Here is a 17,301-nt window from a genome sequence, read left to right on the forward strand (position 1 = left end):
CCCCCCATAAAGCAAAGATAGTACCAATAACAATAGGTGCCTTGAGTGCATTCCCAAAACATCTGGAACACCACTTGAACACGATTGGCATTGACAAAACCCCATCAGTCAATTGCTTGCAAGAAAGCTTATCTCCTGTGACAATATCTTTAACACATCCACATCTCTCTACCCCAGGTCCTTGAGAAGGACTCGGATGGACAAAACAATGCCAGATCCAATCTAAAAACATCTGGCTGACAGTGCAATCGACCAGAATGATAATCAATTTAACTCAGAGTGTTAAAAAACGTTAACACTCCGCTTGACTTACAGCTTACCTCCATTAACACCATCAAACAACATCTGCTTATTCCAGGTCCTTGAGAAGGACTCGGTGGACAGACAAAACAATGCCAGATCCAGTTGAAAAACATCTGGCTGACAGTGCAATCGACCAGAAAGATAATAAATTTAGAGTGTTAAAAACGTTAAAAAGCTTTGATAGAAATTCTTATTTTGACCAGGGATACAAGCTGGGATGGATGAAAATATATCATCAGCAGAGATCAATATCTATGGTTCCTTCTGATGATAATCATTGGATATACACTGTCCAGCTGTGGTCATCACTATACAAAAACACATGCCTTTTTAGGTGTATTCAACCATAGAGTAGTGGCTATCGCCTTGACTGTTTTTGATTAAAGCAATACAAAAGTCATCAGCCACGAATGCTACCACCGGCCATCGCTTCATCAAAGGCTGGCACTCCACAAGCAATTCCATCAGCAGATACATCGGCCTACAACCAGCCTACGAACCCCCTCAGAATTCAAATCAACCACACAACCAACCAGTGATGGTACCGACCCTCAACCATCCCGCGCAAGCCCCCAACCAGCACTTCATCTCCCAATGACACTCACCTGCAGTGACATCCCCATCACAAGACCCATCAGAAGACCCTCATCTGACGTGACCCACACCTGACTCCTCACAAGACCCATCAGAAGACCCTCACCAGATGTGACCCAAACCTGACTCCTCATAAGACCCATCAGAAGACCCTCACCAGACATGACCCACACCTGACTCCTCACAAGACCCATCAGAAGACCCTCACCAGACATGACCCACACCTGACTCCTCACAAGACCCATCAGAAGACCCTCACCAGAAGTGACCCACACCTGACTCCTCACAAGATCCATCAGAAGACCCTCATCTGACGTGACCCACACCTGACTCCTCACAAGACCCATCAGAAGACCCTCACCAGATGTGACCCACACCTGACTCCTCACAAGATCCATCATAACCCATTACAAGATATGACCCAAACCTGACTCTTCACAAGACCCATCAGAAGACCCTCAACAGACATGACCCATACCTGACTCCTTACAAGACCTCACCAGAAGTGACCCACACCTGACTCCTCACAAGACCCATCAGAAGACCCTCACCAGATGTGACCCAAACCTGACTCCTCACAAGACCCATCAGAAGACCCTCACCAGACATGACCCACACCTGACTCCTCACAAGACCCATCAGAAGACCCTCACCAGACATGACCCACACCTGACTCCTCACAAGACCCATCAGAAGACCCTCACCAGATGTGACCCATACCTGACTCCTCACAAGACCCATCAGAAGACCCTCACCAGATGTGACCCAAACCTGACTCCTCACAAGACCCATCAGAAGACCCTCACCAGACATGACCCACACCTGACTCCTTACAAGATCTCACCAGAAGTGACCCACACCTGACTCCTCACAAGACCCATCAGAAGACCCTCAACAGACATGACCCACACCTGACTCCTTACAAGACCTCACCAGAAGTGACCCACACCTGACTCCTCACAAGACCCATCAGAAGACCCTCATCAGACATGACCCACACCTGACTCCTCACAAGACCCATCAGAAGACCCTCACCAGATGTGACCCACACCTGACTCCTCACAAGATCCATCATAACCCATTACAAGATATGACCCAAACCTGACTCTTCACAAGACCCATCAGAAGACCCTCAACAGACATGACCCACACCTGACTCCTTACAAGATCTCACCAGAAGTGACCCACACCTGACTCCTCACAAGACCCATCAGAAGACCTTCATCTGACGTGACCCACACTTGACTCCTCACAAGACCCATCAGAAGACCCTCACAGATGTGACCCACACCTGACTCCTCACAAGACCCATCAGAAGACCCTCACCAGATGTGACCCACACCTGACTCCTCACAAGATCCATCATAACCCATTACAAGATATGACCCAAACCTGACTCTTCACAAGACCCATCAGAAGACCCTCAACAGACATGACCCACACCTGACTCCTTACAAGACCTCACCAGATGTGACCCACACCTGACTCCTCACGACCCATCAGAAGACCCTCATCAGAAGTGACCCACACCTGACTCCTCACAAGACCCATCAGAAGACCCTCACCAGACATGACCTACACCTGACTCCTCACAAGACCCATCAGAAGACCCTCAACAGACATGACCCACACCTGACTCCTCACAAGATCCATTACAAAACCCATCACAAGATGTGACCCACACCTGACTCCTCACGACCCATCAGAAGACCTCACCTGACATGACCCATATCTGACTCCTCACAAGACCCATCAGAAGACCCTCACCAGATGTGACCTACACCTGACTCCTCACAAGACCCATCAGAAGACCCATCACAAGACATGACCCACACCTGACCCCTCACAAGATCCATCACTAGACCCTCACCTGATGTGACCCTCCTATCAGAAGACCTTCTTGACCACATGAAGCAGAAGAATACCAACACCAACCCTGACATTCCTTACATTCTGGTGAAGATGTCACTTAGCCTGGCAATGAAACATTCAGAAACCAACTCACAAGCTTGGAGAACACACCTCCACCCTCATCCTACAGCCGAGCTACAGATATTTGCCACTGTTGCCTTTTTGATCTCTCCTGCAGACCACCTTGGACCACAGCAGATGGGAGATTGCAACTTGAAATATAGCAGGGGAGAGAGAGAAGAAAGCTCAGAGACCACTAAGGACCTCACAGTTCAACTCTGAACTACCAATATTCTATCCACAAGGAAGGACAGACAGGCAAATAGAATAACAGACTTGGAAGGGACATCTAACAGAGGTTCTAACAGGTAGCAGTCTTCTAATATCTCAGGGGTTGCCCCAAAGAAGAGGGAGTCAAGCTATTCTCCAAAGCGCCTGAAGGCAGGACGAGAAGCAACGGATGGAAACCTATCAAGGAGAGAAGCAACCTGGAACTAAGGAGAAGCTTCCTGAAAGTCAGAACAATTAACCAGTGGAACTGCTTGCCTCCAGAAGTTGTGGATGCTCCAACACTGGAAGTTTTTAAGAAGAGACTGGACAGCCATTTGTCCGAAATGGTGTAGGGTTTCCTGCCTGCGCAGGGGGTTGGACTAGATGACCTCCAAGGTCCCTTCCAACTCTGGTATTCTATTCTATTCTATTCTATTCTATTCTATTCTATTCTATTCTATTCTATGCTATTCCTATTCTCCTATTTCTGTTCTATTCTATTCTGTTCTGTTCCGTTCCGTTCTACTCTACTCTACTCTACTCAACTCCACTCCACTCCACTCCACTCTACTCTACTCTCCAAAGCATCTGAAGGCAGAACAAGAAGCAACAAATGGAAACTAATGTGGGAAGTCAGCCCCCCCCCCAAGAAGGAAATATTAAAAGGGCAGAATATTATATTTCCTCAAAGGATCTTAAAGAGGCAGGAAAGCATGCCCAGTTTTCCTAATAGCTCCAAGTCTCCCTCCCCCAAGCAGAAACCAGCTCTGTAGAAATGCAGATGTGAGAATCCATTCAGGAAGGTTGAAGCTAGAAGATTAAGAAGACAAAGACCACCTAAAATCTACATACCCCACCCAAACTCTAAAATAGGATATAATAGGATTAACCCACAGATGCCAAAGGGCACACTTAGACTCAGGTCCAAGTTCATACCCCAGAAACAAACAAAAGGCTCCAGAGGGTATAAAACCCCACTCCCTACATGTGCTCTCTCTCTCTTTTCTTCCAGAGCCAACTTTCTGTCTGGCTCTCCTCTCCAATAAACTGCAACTTTCTTTCTAAAGCAGTCGCCATGTTGTTTATTCCCGGCTTGGACTGAACCCTGATAAAGATTTTTCTTTCAATGTACCAAAAGAGCACACTCAGATTCAGGTCAAAATACATGACACAGGAAATACAAAGCCTCAAACAGGAACAGAAAACAACTCCAACAAAAGCCCAAGAAGGTATAAAAACCCACTCCCCACATGTGCTCTCTCTCTCTTTTCTTCCTGAGTCATCTTTCTGTCTGGCTCTCCTCTTCAATAAACTGCAACCTTCTTTCTAAAGCAGTTGTCATGTTGTTTATTCCCGGCTTGGACTGAACCCTGACGGAGACTTTTCCTTCAACACTAATCAAGGAGAGAAGCAACCTAGAACTAAGGAGAAATTTCCTGACAGTGAGAAAAATTATTCAGTGCAACGGTTTGCCTTCAGAAGTCGTGGGTGCCCCAATGGAGGTTTTCAAAACAAGACTGGACGGCCATTTGTCTGGAATGTTATAATTTTCCTTCTTGAGCAGTGGGTTGGACTAGAAGACCTCAAAGGCTCCTTCCAACTGTTATTCTGGGTTTTTTTTAAATCGCCCACTCGCTAAGGAATCTAGAGGAAACAAGTGCTAGAAATATATTCTCCTCCGGAATGTATATAGGAGAATTGAAACACTTGGCATCAATCATATTATACGGGAACATTTGCTTCAAATTGCATTTTTTAATACATAACTGTATAAACTGGGTGCTTCGCCACACGTTTTCCCTCCACTCATCTCTGTTTACTGAGAAAAATAGTTGCGTTCTTCTTAAATAAAGCAATATCTCAAGCTGTCTGAGTGGCTTTAAATGGGGGCAAAAATCAAAAGTCAGCACGCTAGGAGGAATCTGCAAGAGACCTCCGAGAGTAATTGTATTAATGAAGATTGTTGTTTGCTACTTATGTGCGTGGGCACACATTCAAACGTCTAGATGTGCGTAGACAAAAATAATAATAATAAAAAAATCCCACAGAACTGTGAAGGAGCCTGACGGCTAAATTCTTCAGAAGAATGGCTGAAAGAGTTGTGTAGGCTTAGCTTAAAGACGGGACGGCTAAGAAAAGATTTGATAGCGTCTCCCAATTCTTGAAGGGCTGTTATAGGGAAGAGACGGTGGAGATATTTTTCTGCGGTGCCCAAAGGGAAGACAGAAACGAATGTGGGTACGTGGGAAGCTATATAAAAGGGAACGCAAAATAAAAAGGAATTTTCTTTTTGACCAGAGGAGATATAAAGCAATGGAACAGCCTCTTTCTCTCTCTCTCCTGGCGTTATCTGGGCTCCATCCTGGGAGCTTTTCAAACCATGTTTGGACAACCATCTATATGAGGTGGCTTGGGGATCTCCAAACTCAGCTGGAGGAGAAGACCTCATAATTCTACAGAGAAGAGGGAGGTTAACCTATTCTCCAAAGCCCCTGAAGGCAGGACAAGAAGCAATAGATGGAAACTGATCAAGGAGAGAAGCAACCTGGAACTAAGGAGAAACTTCCTGACAGTGAGAACAATTAACCAGTGGAACAGCCTGCTCCAAAACTGGAGGCTTTTGAGAAGAGATTGGACAGCCATTTGTATGAAACGGGTATAGGGTTTCCTGCCTGAGCAGCGGGTTGGACTAGATGACCTCCAAGGTCCCTTCCAATTCTGGTATTCTGTATTCCGTAAAGGTTCAAAAGAGAAGGATTAGTGGTGACAGGATAGCAGTCTTCCAGTATCTCAGGAGCTGCTCCAAAGAAGAGGGAGTCAAGCTATTCTCCAAAGCGTCTGAAGGCAGGACAAGAAGCAGTGGATGGAAACTAATCCAAGAGAGAAGCAACTTCCTAACTTGCCAACTTCATGACTTATGGACTTCAACTCCCAGAATTCCTGAGCCATCACGGCCATAGTTACTAACTTCACGACCTATGTGGACTTCAACTCCCAGAATTCCTGAGTCAGCATGGCCATAACTGCTAACTTCATGACTTGCGGACTTCAACTCCCAGAATTCCTGAGCCAGCATGGGGGAACTATGGCCCCTTCATGACTTGGGGACTTCAACTCCCAGAATTCCTGAGCCAGCATGGGGGAACTTTGGCCCCTTCATCACTTGGGGACTTCAATTCCCAGAATTCCTGAGCCAGCATGGGGGAACTATGGCCCCTTCATGACTTGGGGACTTCAACTCCCAGAATTCCTGAGCCAGCATGGGGGAACTTTGGCCCCTTCATGACTTGGGGACTTCAACTCCCAGAATTCCTGAGCCAACATGGGGGAACTATGGCCCCTTCATGACTTGGGGACTTCAACTCCCAGAATTCCTGAGCCAGCATGGGGGAACTTTGGCCCCTTCATGACTTGTGGACTTCAACTCCCAGAATTCCTGAGCCAGCATGGGGAACTGTGACCCCCCTTATGACCTGGGGACTTCAACTCCTAGGATTCCTGAGCCAGCATGGCCCTAGTTGCCAACTTCACGACCTATGGAATTCAACTCCCAGAAGTCTCAGCAATGGCCATGCTGGCTCAGGAATTCTGGGAGTTGAAGTCCACAGGTCGTGAAGGAGCCATAGCCGCCCATCTCTGATCTAGATTCTAAGATAAGGTTGCCAAATCTTGGCCACTTCCAGGCCTATGGAGTTCAGCTCCCAGAATACCATCCGTAAATGAACTGCCTCTTCCACACTGCCCAAAAGGATAACTATGGGGAGGGTTGTGGGGAGAAATTGTGAGACAAAACAAGCCACAAGCTGCTTTGAAAAAAAAAAAAAACAGTAATGCAGGAAAAAGACATTAGAAATCGGTGCGACAGCCGAGACCGGTGGGTGGGCGCGTATATTTCATATTTGGCTGCGAAATTAGATCTCGGAGTAATAGTATCTCAATACATCTGGGATTGGTTAGATTACTTAAGCGATGGATTCTGTGATGTTTCTACGATGGTCGTTTTCGTTTTTGTATTCCTGCAGTGAACAGGAAGTCCGTGGTTGCAACGGCCCCCTTGCCACGCTGTCGTTTTGTGCTCCACACATTTTACGCTGTCCCAGGGGTAGGCAACCTTGGCTCTTTTATGACTGGTGGACTTCAACTCCCAGAATTCCTGAGCCAGCCATGCTGAGGGGAAAGGGAGAGGTTTCCAAGCTGAGCCATGCTGGCTCAGGAATTCTGGGAGTTGAAGTCCACGAGTCATAAAGCGGCCTAGGCCTAGGCCAGAGGTAGGCAACCTTGGCTCTTTTATGACTTGTGGACTTCTCCCAGAATTCCTGAGCCAGCCATGCTGAGGGGAAAGGGAGAGGTTTCCAAGCTGAGCCATGCTGGCTCAGGAATTCTGGGAGTTGAAGTCCATGAGTCATAAAGCGGCCTAGGCCTAGGCCAGAGGTCGGCAACCTTGGCTCTTTTATGACTCGTGGACTTCAACTCCCAGAATTCCTGAGCCAGCCATGCTGAGGAGAAAGGTAGAGGTTTCCAAGGTGAGCCGTGCTGGCTCAGGAATTCTGGGAGTTGAAGTCCACCAGTCATAAAAGAGCCAAGGTTGCCTACCCCTGCGCTATCCTGATGACCATGTTTCGGATGGTCATCTTGGGGTGATCCCAACGGTGCTTTTTTCAAGAGGCAACTGGACTTTTTTGGGTTTTTTTTTAAGATGTTTCATTTCTCATCCAAGAAGCTTCTTCGGTTCTGACTGAATGGTGGAGGATGGAAGGATTTATATTTCTTGCAGTCATCTGGTTATTAGTACTCTCTCTGAAAGTCAACATTAAGAAAACCGAGATCGTGGCATCCGGCCCTCTCAATTCCTGGCAAATAGATGGGGAAGAAATGGAGGTAGTGACAGATTTTATTTTTCTGGGCTCAAAGATCACCTCAGATGGGGACTGCAGCTAAGAAATTAAAAGACGCTTGCTCCTGGGGAGGAAAGCTATGGCAAATCTAGACCGCATACTAAAAAGCAGAGACATCACCCTGCCAACAAAAGTGCGTATAGTCCAGGCCAAGGTTTTCCCATTTGCAATGTAGGATTGTGAAAGTTGGACCGTAACAAAGGCTGAGCGCCAAAAAATGGAGGCCTTGGAACTCTGGTGCTGGAGAAGACTCCTGCGAGTCCCCTGGATTGCAAGGTGATCCAACCGGTCAGTCCTAGAGGAGATCAACCCCGGCTGCTCTTTAGAAGGCCAGATCCTGAAGTTGAAACTCAAGTACTTTGGCCACTTAATAAGAAGGAAGGACTCCCTGGAGAAAGGCCTAATGCTGGGAAAGACGGAGGGCAATAGAAGAAGGGGACGGCAGAGTGTAATGATAATAATATTAATAATAATATTAATAATAATAGGAAGGGACCTTGTAGGTCATCTAGTCCAACCCCCTGCTCAGGCAGGAAACCCTATACCATTTCAGACAAATGGCTGTCCAGTCTCTTCTTAAAAAGTTCTGGTGTTGGAGAAGGGAGGGAGGGAGGGAGGGAGAGAGGAAGGAAGGAAGGAAGGAAGGAAGGAAGGAAGGAAGGAAGGAAGGAAGGAAGGAAGGAAGGAAGGAAGGAAGGAAGAACAACAGAGTTGGAAGGGGCCTTGGAGGTCATCTAGTCCAACCCCCTGCTCAGGCAGGAAACCCTATACCAGTGATGGCGAACCTTTTAGAGACCGAGTGCCCAAACTGCAACCCAAAACCCACTTATGCATCGGTGGGTGTGGCCCATTGGCTGGGCGTGGCTGGGGCGGTAATGGCAGACTGGGTGGGACTAAAAAGTTCAATCAATCAGTTCCAACTTTGCAAGATCTTTTTTTTTCCCCGCGAGAAGTTGAAATTGATTGATTGAACCTTTTTTTTTTTTGCACACAGCGGCGGAGGCCTAAAGCGAAACGGTTTTATAAAACCCAGCTGAAGGCCCAGGACTGGGGCGACGGCACGCGTGCCCACAGAGAGGGCTCTGAGTGCCGCCTCTGGCACCCGTGCCATGGGTTCGCCACCACTGCCCTCAACCATTCCAGACAAAGGGCTGTCCAGTCTCTTCTTAAAAACCTCCAGCGTTGGAGCATTCACCGCTTCTGGAGGCAGGTGGTTCCACTAATTAAAGGGGAAAAAAATGGAATATATTTTGTAAGCCAAAACCGGGACTTTCTAAGGCTGTGTGATAGAGCTGCAGCTTCGGAGAAAAAAAAAGCCCCAATGTACCTTATTAAGGGAAAACATCTATAACGTCGCACTAAATTGCAGAATCCACGGCTGCCAAAAATCCTCCCCCGGGAGGCAATGTGCATGTAAAGATGTCAGTGCCGTGAAAAAGAAATTGCACACTTTGGTGTGAAGGAGTCAATTCACCGGGGAGGTGTGAATTGTTAAAAAAAAGAAACAAGGTAAGAGGTTGGCCGCAATGCCACAATTTAAGCCGGTTTGTTGCGGACTTTGCCTTGAATTTTTTTTTCCGGTCCATGCGGGAAGGACACCTTTGAAATTTACAGGTATATATATATATATATATGTTTTCTGAGGTTTTCGCGGGTATTTGTATATAGGTCTTTGGTTGTTCGGGGGAGAAAACCCGAACAACCAAAGACCTATATATATATATATATATATATATATATATATATATATATATATAGAGAGAGAGAGAGAGAGAGAGAGAGAGAGAGAGAGAGAGAGAGAGAGAGGTTTTTGGTTATTCGGGTTTGCTCCCACGTAAAATTGAAAGTGTCTTCCTGACGTTTTGACGAAGTCCCATTCGTCATCTTCAGGCTGGTGTTTTCAGCTTCGTGCTTCTAGGAGCAAAGCCAAAAACACCATTGCTGAAAACATCATAGCTCCTAGAAGCACGAAGCCGAAAACACCAGCCTGAAGATGACGAATGGGACTTCGTCGAAACGTCGTCAAGACACTTTCAATTTTACGCGGGAGAAAACCCGAATAACCAAAGACCTACATACAAACACCCGCGAAAACCTCAGAAAACACACACACACACACACACACACACAAATATATATATATAGAGAGAGAGCAGCTAAGACAAACTTACAAACATGATACAATACAGGGAGTCCTTGCCACGGTTGTAAGTGTGAAAATCGGTTGTCAGTCATCTTTTTTGGTGCTGTTGCAATTTCAAATGGTCGCTAAACGAGTGGTTGTGAGTCAAGGACTAACTGTAATCAGTTCTGACAATATTACCTAGTTGGGTCATGAAACGTCTGCAAGAAAACCACGAAGCTCAGAGAGCAACAAGGACCCCACAGTCGTCCTCCTTCTCTTTCTCCTTCTCCTTCTCCTTCTCCTTCTCCTCCTCCTCCTCTTCCTCCTCCTCCTCCTCCCTCACCACTCCCTTCTAGCACTGATGATGTTACTTAGTTGGGTCATGAAATGTCTCCAAGAAAACCACCCAGCTCAGAGAGCACCCAGGACCCCACAGTCCTTTTTTTCCTCCTCCTCCTCCTCCCACCAAATTCCTTCCCTTCTAGCACTGATGACGTTACCTAGTTGGGTCATGAAATGTCTGCAAGAAAACCACCAAGCTCAGAGAGCACCAATGACCCCACGGTTGTCTCCCCTTCCTTCCTTCCTTCCTTCCTTCCTTCCTTCCTTCCTTCCTTCCTTCCTTCCTTCCTTCCTTCCTTCCTTCCTTCCTTCCTTCCTTCCTTCCTTCCTTCTAGCACTGATGATGTTACCTAGTTGAGTCATGAAATATCTGCAAGAAAACCACCAAGCTCAGAGAGCATCAAGTACCCAACAGTCGTCATCTTCGTCATCGTCCTCCTCCTCCTCCTCCTCCTCCTCCTCTTCCTCCTCCTTCCTTCTAGCACTGATGACGTTACCTAGTTGGGTAGTGAAATGTCTGCAAGAAAACCACCCAGCTCAGAGAGCACCCGGGACCCCTCATTTCAACCCTGAGCTGCAAATATTCTCCCCCATTCATCCACTCACCCGTAGCCTGCCGGGCCCCCCACCCCAGGCCCTCTATCCCCTGTCCCCTCCCACACCCCACCCCTCCCTGCGGACTGACCTTCCATCAGGGTGTGGTGAATGCTCCAGTAGACACTCAGGCAGTGCTTCTCCTTCTTCATCCCCCGTTTACACTTGCAGCCGTAGAGCTGGCTGGACAGGAGGGTGGTGAGCGTGTTGCGGCAGTGGCTCTTGGCGCCCGGGCCCAGCTTGTTGGCGCCGTTGCCAGCGATGCACTGCCGGAGGGTGCGGAATTTGGAACTGCAGCTGGGATCATTGGTGCAGGCTTCCCCAGCCTGGAGGCAGTCACGAGCTGAGGCGATGGTCATGCCTTCTGGAAAGGAGCAAGGAGAGCGGGAAGAGAGAAATTGAGGCATTTCCTGCTCCCGCGGGGGGGGGGGTTGGACTAGATGACCTCTGGGCTCCCTTCCCGCTCCCTTCCTCTGATTCTAATGGGATCTGCTTGGAAGGTCCCAGAGGTAATCCTCGACTTACACCCACATTTGTTTGGGGAACCACAGCACGGCTAGTCCGCAAATTACGAGCCCGGAAAATTCTGCTGCTAAACGAGACAGTCGTTGCCCCGTTTTACAACATTTCTTCTCCCAGTTCTTAAGTGAGTCCCCGCAGTTGTTCAGTTAGCGACACAGCCTTTAAGCGGATCCGGCTTCCCCCGTGGACTTTGCTGGTCAGAAAGTCGCAAAAGGGGATTGCACGGCCCGACCGTCATAAGTGTGAGTCAATTGCCAAGCATCTGAATGTAAGTCACGCGACCTTGGGGACGCTGCAGCCATCGTAAGTGTGAAAAACGTTCCCAAGTCGCTTTTTTCCAGTGCCGTTGTAACTTTGGTCACTAAATGAACGGCTGCTGTAAGGCGAGGACTAGCTGTCCCAACAGTCCTCGCTCTTACGACCATCTCAGCCTCCCCGAGGTCACGTGACTCTAAATTTGGCACTTGGTTCAAGAGATTTGACTCACCCTACCACATGGGGTATTACGTGAATAAACACTTGTTTGAATATGATTAAAAGAATGGAGAACTTTGAACATAAAGGGGCCCTATAACAGGAGGGATAAGAGATTAATAACAACAACAACAACAACAACAACAGAATAGACGAGAAAGAACTGGAGAAGATAACAAAATATAAAGACCTACAAATAGAAAGACTTTGGCAAAGGCAAGCAAGGGTAGTACCAATAGTCATAGGCGCCTTGGGTGCAATCCCAAAACAACTGGAGCACCACTTGGACACCATCATCGGCATTGACAAATTCGCCTTTAGTCAATTGCAAAAGGCAGCCTTACTAGGAACTGCTTCCATCCTGCAACGAGATCTGTAACACCATCAAACATCCACATCTGCCTATCCCAGGTACTGGGTAAGGACTCGATAGGTAGACAAAATGCCAAATCCAGTCTGAACATCTGGCTGACTGTGTGATTAATAATAATAATAATAATAATAATAATAATAATAATAACAACAACAACAACAATAAAGTTGGAAGGGACCTTGGAGGTCATCTAGTCCAACCTCCTGCTCAGGCAGGAAACCCCACACCATTTCAGACAAATGGCTGTCCAGTCTCTTCTTAAAAACTTCCAGTTTTGGAGCATTTACCACTTCTGGAGGCAGGTTGTTCCACTGGTTAATTGTTCTCACTGTCAGGAAGTTTCTCCCCAGTTCTAAGTAATATAGTTATGTTTTACAATATATGAAATGTAAAAATGTTGGGATGATGTAACTTTTATAAATATAAGTGAAATACAAGCTGATCAGAAAGGATGTTATACACTCAGATGTTATAAGATAGATAAAAAGCACAGCATTTTTTATAATATACGAAATATGAAAATATTGGGAGGGTGTACCTAAATGGGAAAAATTTGGATATTTAATGACTAACATGGAGAAAATCATGACTGATAAGAATGGATTGAATAAAAGGGGAAATTAAGCTGAAACAAAAACCAGGAAAATAGAATGCCTGGTAAACTAATGAGACGATGGTTATAAGAATAATATATTGTAAGCTGATTAAAAACAAAACGTTATACATCGATGTTATCCCTGTCTGTATAAATACGAAACAAAATGTCTACATTTAATCATTTCTGTATTTGAAAACATTAAGAAGTATATTCGTTTAAGGTTGAGGAAGGAGAATACAAAGGGGAGAAAGGAAGATCAAAGAAATATATGATTAATTAATAGACGAATGATGGAATTATGGAATTTAATCCTTATCCACTGTTCATTCATTATTGCCTTTTTTTCCTTTTCTTTTCTTTCCCCTTTCTCAAATCTATAAACCAAGACGACACGCTTTACACCAGGCAGTGGATATCGTTATTGTTAAAAAACGATAAAATATTTATAAAAATAAAAAAATTGGCGCTTGGCAACTGGCGTGTTTTACGACGGTCACCGAATCGGAATCACGTTTGATTCCCATTTCCCACCTTCCCAGCTGATCCCCGACCAGCCGAGTAAATGGGGGGAAGTCGGATTCATTTAACGGCCAACGGGATTCACTTAAACGGCGGTCGAGAATGTTGTAAAAAAATAAGGGGGGGGGACTCCTTGCTTAGCGATGGAAATGGCGATCCCAGTTGTGGCCATGTTTGAAAAACCTTGATTTAGAGGTGAGTAAAATATCTCAACATCTGAGCAATAAAGCAACGGGAGATCTCATTACAGCTGCTTCAAAGAATGTTTTTTCCTTTCGCAGACTCACTAATAAGGGATCTATTTCAGATCTCGAGACTGTGGACTCTTTTTTTTTTCTATTCTCTCTTTCCAGCACAGTAAGAGAAAAACAGAGTTGGAAGGGACCTTGGAGGTCATCCAGTCCAACCCCCTGCTCAAGCAGGAAACCCTGTATCACTTCAGACAAATGGCTGCCCAGGGTCTTCTTGAAAACCTCCCGTGTTGGAGCATCCACAACTTCTGGTGGCAGGTTGTTCCACTGGTTAATTGTTCTCACTGTCAGGAAATTTCTCCTTAGCTCTAGGTTGCTTCTCTCCTTGATTGTCCTGCCTTCAGGTGCCTTGGAGAATAGCTTGACTCCCTCTTCTTTGGGGCAGCCCCTGAGATACTGGAAGACTGCAATCCTGTCACCCCTCGTCCTTCTCTTCATTAAACTAGACATCCCCAATTCCAGCAACCTTCCTTATATGTTTTAGCCTCCAGTCCCCTGATCATCTTTGTTGCTCTTCTCTACACTCTTTCTAGGGTCTCAACATCTTTTTTATATTGTGGTGACCAAAACTGGATCACACACTTCTAGAGAACATACACTACATGCCTGAGCCTGGGGTTGGACTAGAAGACCTTCATGTTCCCTTCCAACTTTATAATTCTGTTACATGACTATATATGCATCATTTATCCCTTGGTGAGATAAACAATATTATACATAAGTGCAGAAAGGTGTGTAGAAATTGGGGTCCACAGCCTTTTCACAAAGGCCAATGGCTAGAACTGGTTTTTTATATATATGCTCGAAGCACGAAGCTGAAAACACCAGCCTGAAGATGACGAATGGGACTAAACACTGCAGCCGAATTCACTGGATTTGTTGGTGGGATTGGGACTGCAACCATAAACCAAGATTGTCACAGCAGTGCACCAACAAAAGGAACTCAGCGAACGGTGCCCTTCAGGAAGATCTCTGCTTCAAGAGACGAACAGCGGGGAGGATATTTACCGCCCTGAGTTCTTGCGGTTTATGTCAAAATTAAATGCTTTAGTAGCTGGAGGGTTGCAAATGACCTCTTCTCTGATTTGTATCATGAGGGAGAGACAGGGAGAAAGAGACAGAAAGAGTGAGGAAGGGAAGGAAGGAAGGAAGGAAGGAAGGAAGGAAGGAAGGAAGGAAGGAAGGAAGGAAGGAAGGAAGGAAGAAGGAAGGAAGGAAAAAGGCAGACAGACAAGAGAAAGAAAGAAAGAAAGAAAGAAAGAAAGAAAGAAAGAAAGAAAAAGACAGACAGATAAGATAGAGAGAAAGGAAGAACAAATCGAAGGAACGAAGGAAGGCAAAAAGAAAGAGGACAGGAAAGTAAGCAAGCAAGAAAGAAAGAAAGAAAGAAAGAAAGAAAGAGAAAAAGACAGATAAGAAAGAGAGAGAAAGGAAGGAATCAAAGGAAGGAAGGAAGCAAAGAAGAAAAAGGACAGGAAAGAGAAAGAAAGAAAGAAAGGCAAGAAAGAGAAAGAAAAAGATGGATAAAAAGAGAAAGGAAGAACAAATGAAAAGAAGGAAGGAATAAATGGATGGATGACTAGGTGGATGGATGGACGGATGGGTGGATGGATAGGGTAGGTAGGTAGGAAGAAAGGATGGAAGGAATAAATGGATGGATAAATGAACGGGTAGGTAGATAGAAAAGAAGGAAGGAAGGAAGGAAGGAAGGAAGGAAGGAAGGAAGGAAGGAAGGAAGGAAGGAAGGAGGAGGGGGGAGGGAGGGAGGGGAAGGAAGGAATTAGGGAGGAAGGTGGAAAAGGGAAGATAAGTAGTTAGATAGACAGGTTTGGCGACCGGTTCATACTTACGACGGTTTGCAGTGACCCGGGTCACGTGATCCCCTTTTGCGACCGTCTGACAAGCAAGGTCAATGAGGAAGCCAGATGCTCTTAGCCACCGCGTGTCTAACTTCACAACGGCAGTGATTCACTTAACAACTGTCACAAGGTCGTAAAATGGGGCAAAATTCGCTTAACAAATGCTCACCTAATGACAGAAATTTTGGGGCTCAGTCGTCGTAAGTCAAGGACTTCCTGCGTTAGACTTGTCCGTTTGGTTTTTCTTGCCTAAATGTAGAACCTTAGTATTTCCCTCCCCCCCCCACACTGAATTTAATTTTATTAGACAGGGCCCCCTTGTTGAGCAGGGGCTGGACTAGAGGACCTCCAGGGTCCCTTCCAGCTCTATTCTATTCATCTGTTCTCATGTTCATTACTCCCCTTTGAATGAAGAGCTGTCTTGTTATTAATAATGCCCATTTGCGAGGCTAATCTTGCTAAAGTTCAGACCTGTTGGGGGGGTGCCAAATAGATTCCCCCTCCCTCCCCCCCCCGTTGCATCGGCCCGGCAGACGCACAGTTGTGTATGTGAGAAACAACGCCGGAAGATTTACAAAGAGGGAAGGAAAATTGATCAGGAAGTTTTACCGGGAAACCACGTCCTGTTAAGATCCCCGTCGCTTGGTTTTTCAAGCTTGCCATCGACTCAGCCTTAAAAGGGAATTACATTTTCTATTGCATAATCAATTGGGGTTAATGGACCCTCTTGGGGAGGGGGCATAACTTTTCCCGGTCCTTCCAGTTGGTCCATTTCTCTGAAAATTAGGCGCTTAATCAGATGCCGAGAGCTGCAAAGCCTTTGGGGAGAATGTCGCCAGGATTTTATCGAGCCCAATTATGGACAGGATTCCCCTAATAAAGTATTTTTTTAAAAGGTGCCTTCCTGCTAATTTTAGCCAATTTCCCAAGGCTGGCTGTGATTGCCTTTGAGACATCTGTCTGTCCGTCCGTCCGTCTGTCTGTCTATCTATCTATCTCTATCCTATCCTATCCTATCCTATCCTTCCTTCCTTCCGTCCGTCCATCCATCCATCTATCTATCTATCTATCTATCTATCTATCTATCTATCTATCTATCTATCACTATCTATCTCTATCCTATCCTATCCTATTTTACCCTTCCATTCATCCATTCATCCATTCATCCATCCATATATCCCTATCCTATCCTATCCTATCATATCCTATCCTATCCTCCTTCTGTCTGTCTATCTATCTATCTATCTATCTATCTATCTATCTATCTATCTATCTATCTATCACTATCTATCTCTATCCTATCCTATCCTATCCTATCCTATCCTATCTTACCCATCATCCATTCATCCATCCATCCATCTATCCCTATCCTATCCTATCCTATCCTATCCTATCCTATCCTATCCTATCCTTCTTTCCTTCTGTCTATCTATCTATCACTATCTATCTCTATTCTGTCCTATCTTACCCTTCATCCATTCATCCATTCATCCATTCATCCATCTATCCATCCATCCATCCCTATCCTATCCTATCCTATCCTATCCTATCCTATCCTATCCTATCCGAACCATCTATCTATCTATCTATCTATCTATCTATCTATCTATCTATCTATCTATCTATCTATCTATCTATCTATCTATCTATCTATCTCTCCATCCATCCATC

At 45.7% G+C, this 17,301-nt stretch overlaps 1 protein-coding gene across 1 annotated transcript in view; it reads right to left on the reverse strand.

Moving 5' to 3' along the window:
- The window catches only part of GFRA4 (GDNF family receptor alpha 4), a 103,715-nt gene that overhangs the window by 41,596 nt on the left and 44,818 nt on the right, over positions 1-17,301 (reverse strand). The window contains exon 2 of the mRNA XM_039368368.1: positions 11,126-11,398. Coding sequence (XP_039224302.1) covers positions 11,126-11,398 — 273 coding nt within the window. The remainder of the gene's footprint in view (positions 1-11,125; positions 11,399-17,301) is intronic.

This window comes from Crotalus tigris, unplaced genomic scaffold, assembly GCF_016545835.1.
Source record: "Crotalus tigris isolate CLP2741 ecotype Arizona unplaced genomic scaffold, ASM1654583v1 scf7180000020772.1195989, whole genome shotgun sequence".
Lineage (NCBI taxonomy): Eukaryota > Metazoa > Chordata > Lepidosauria > Squamata > Viperidae > Crotalus > Crotalus tigris.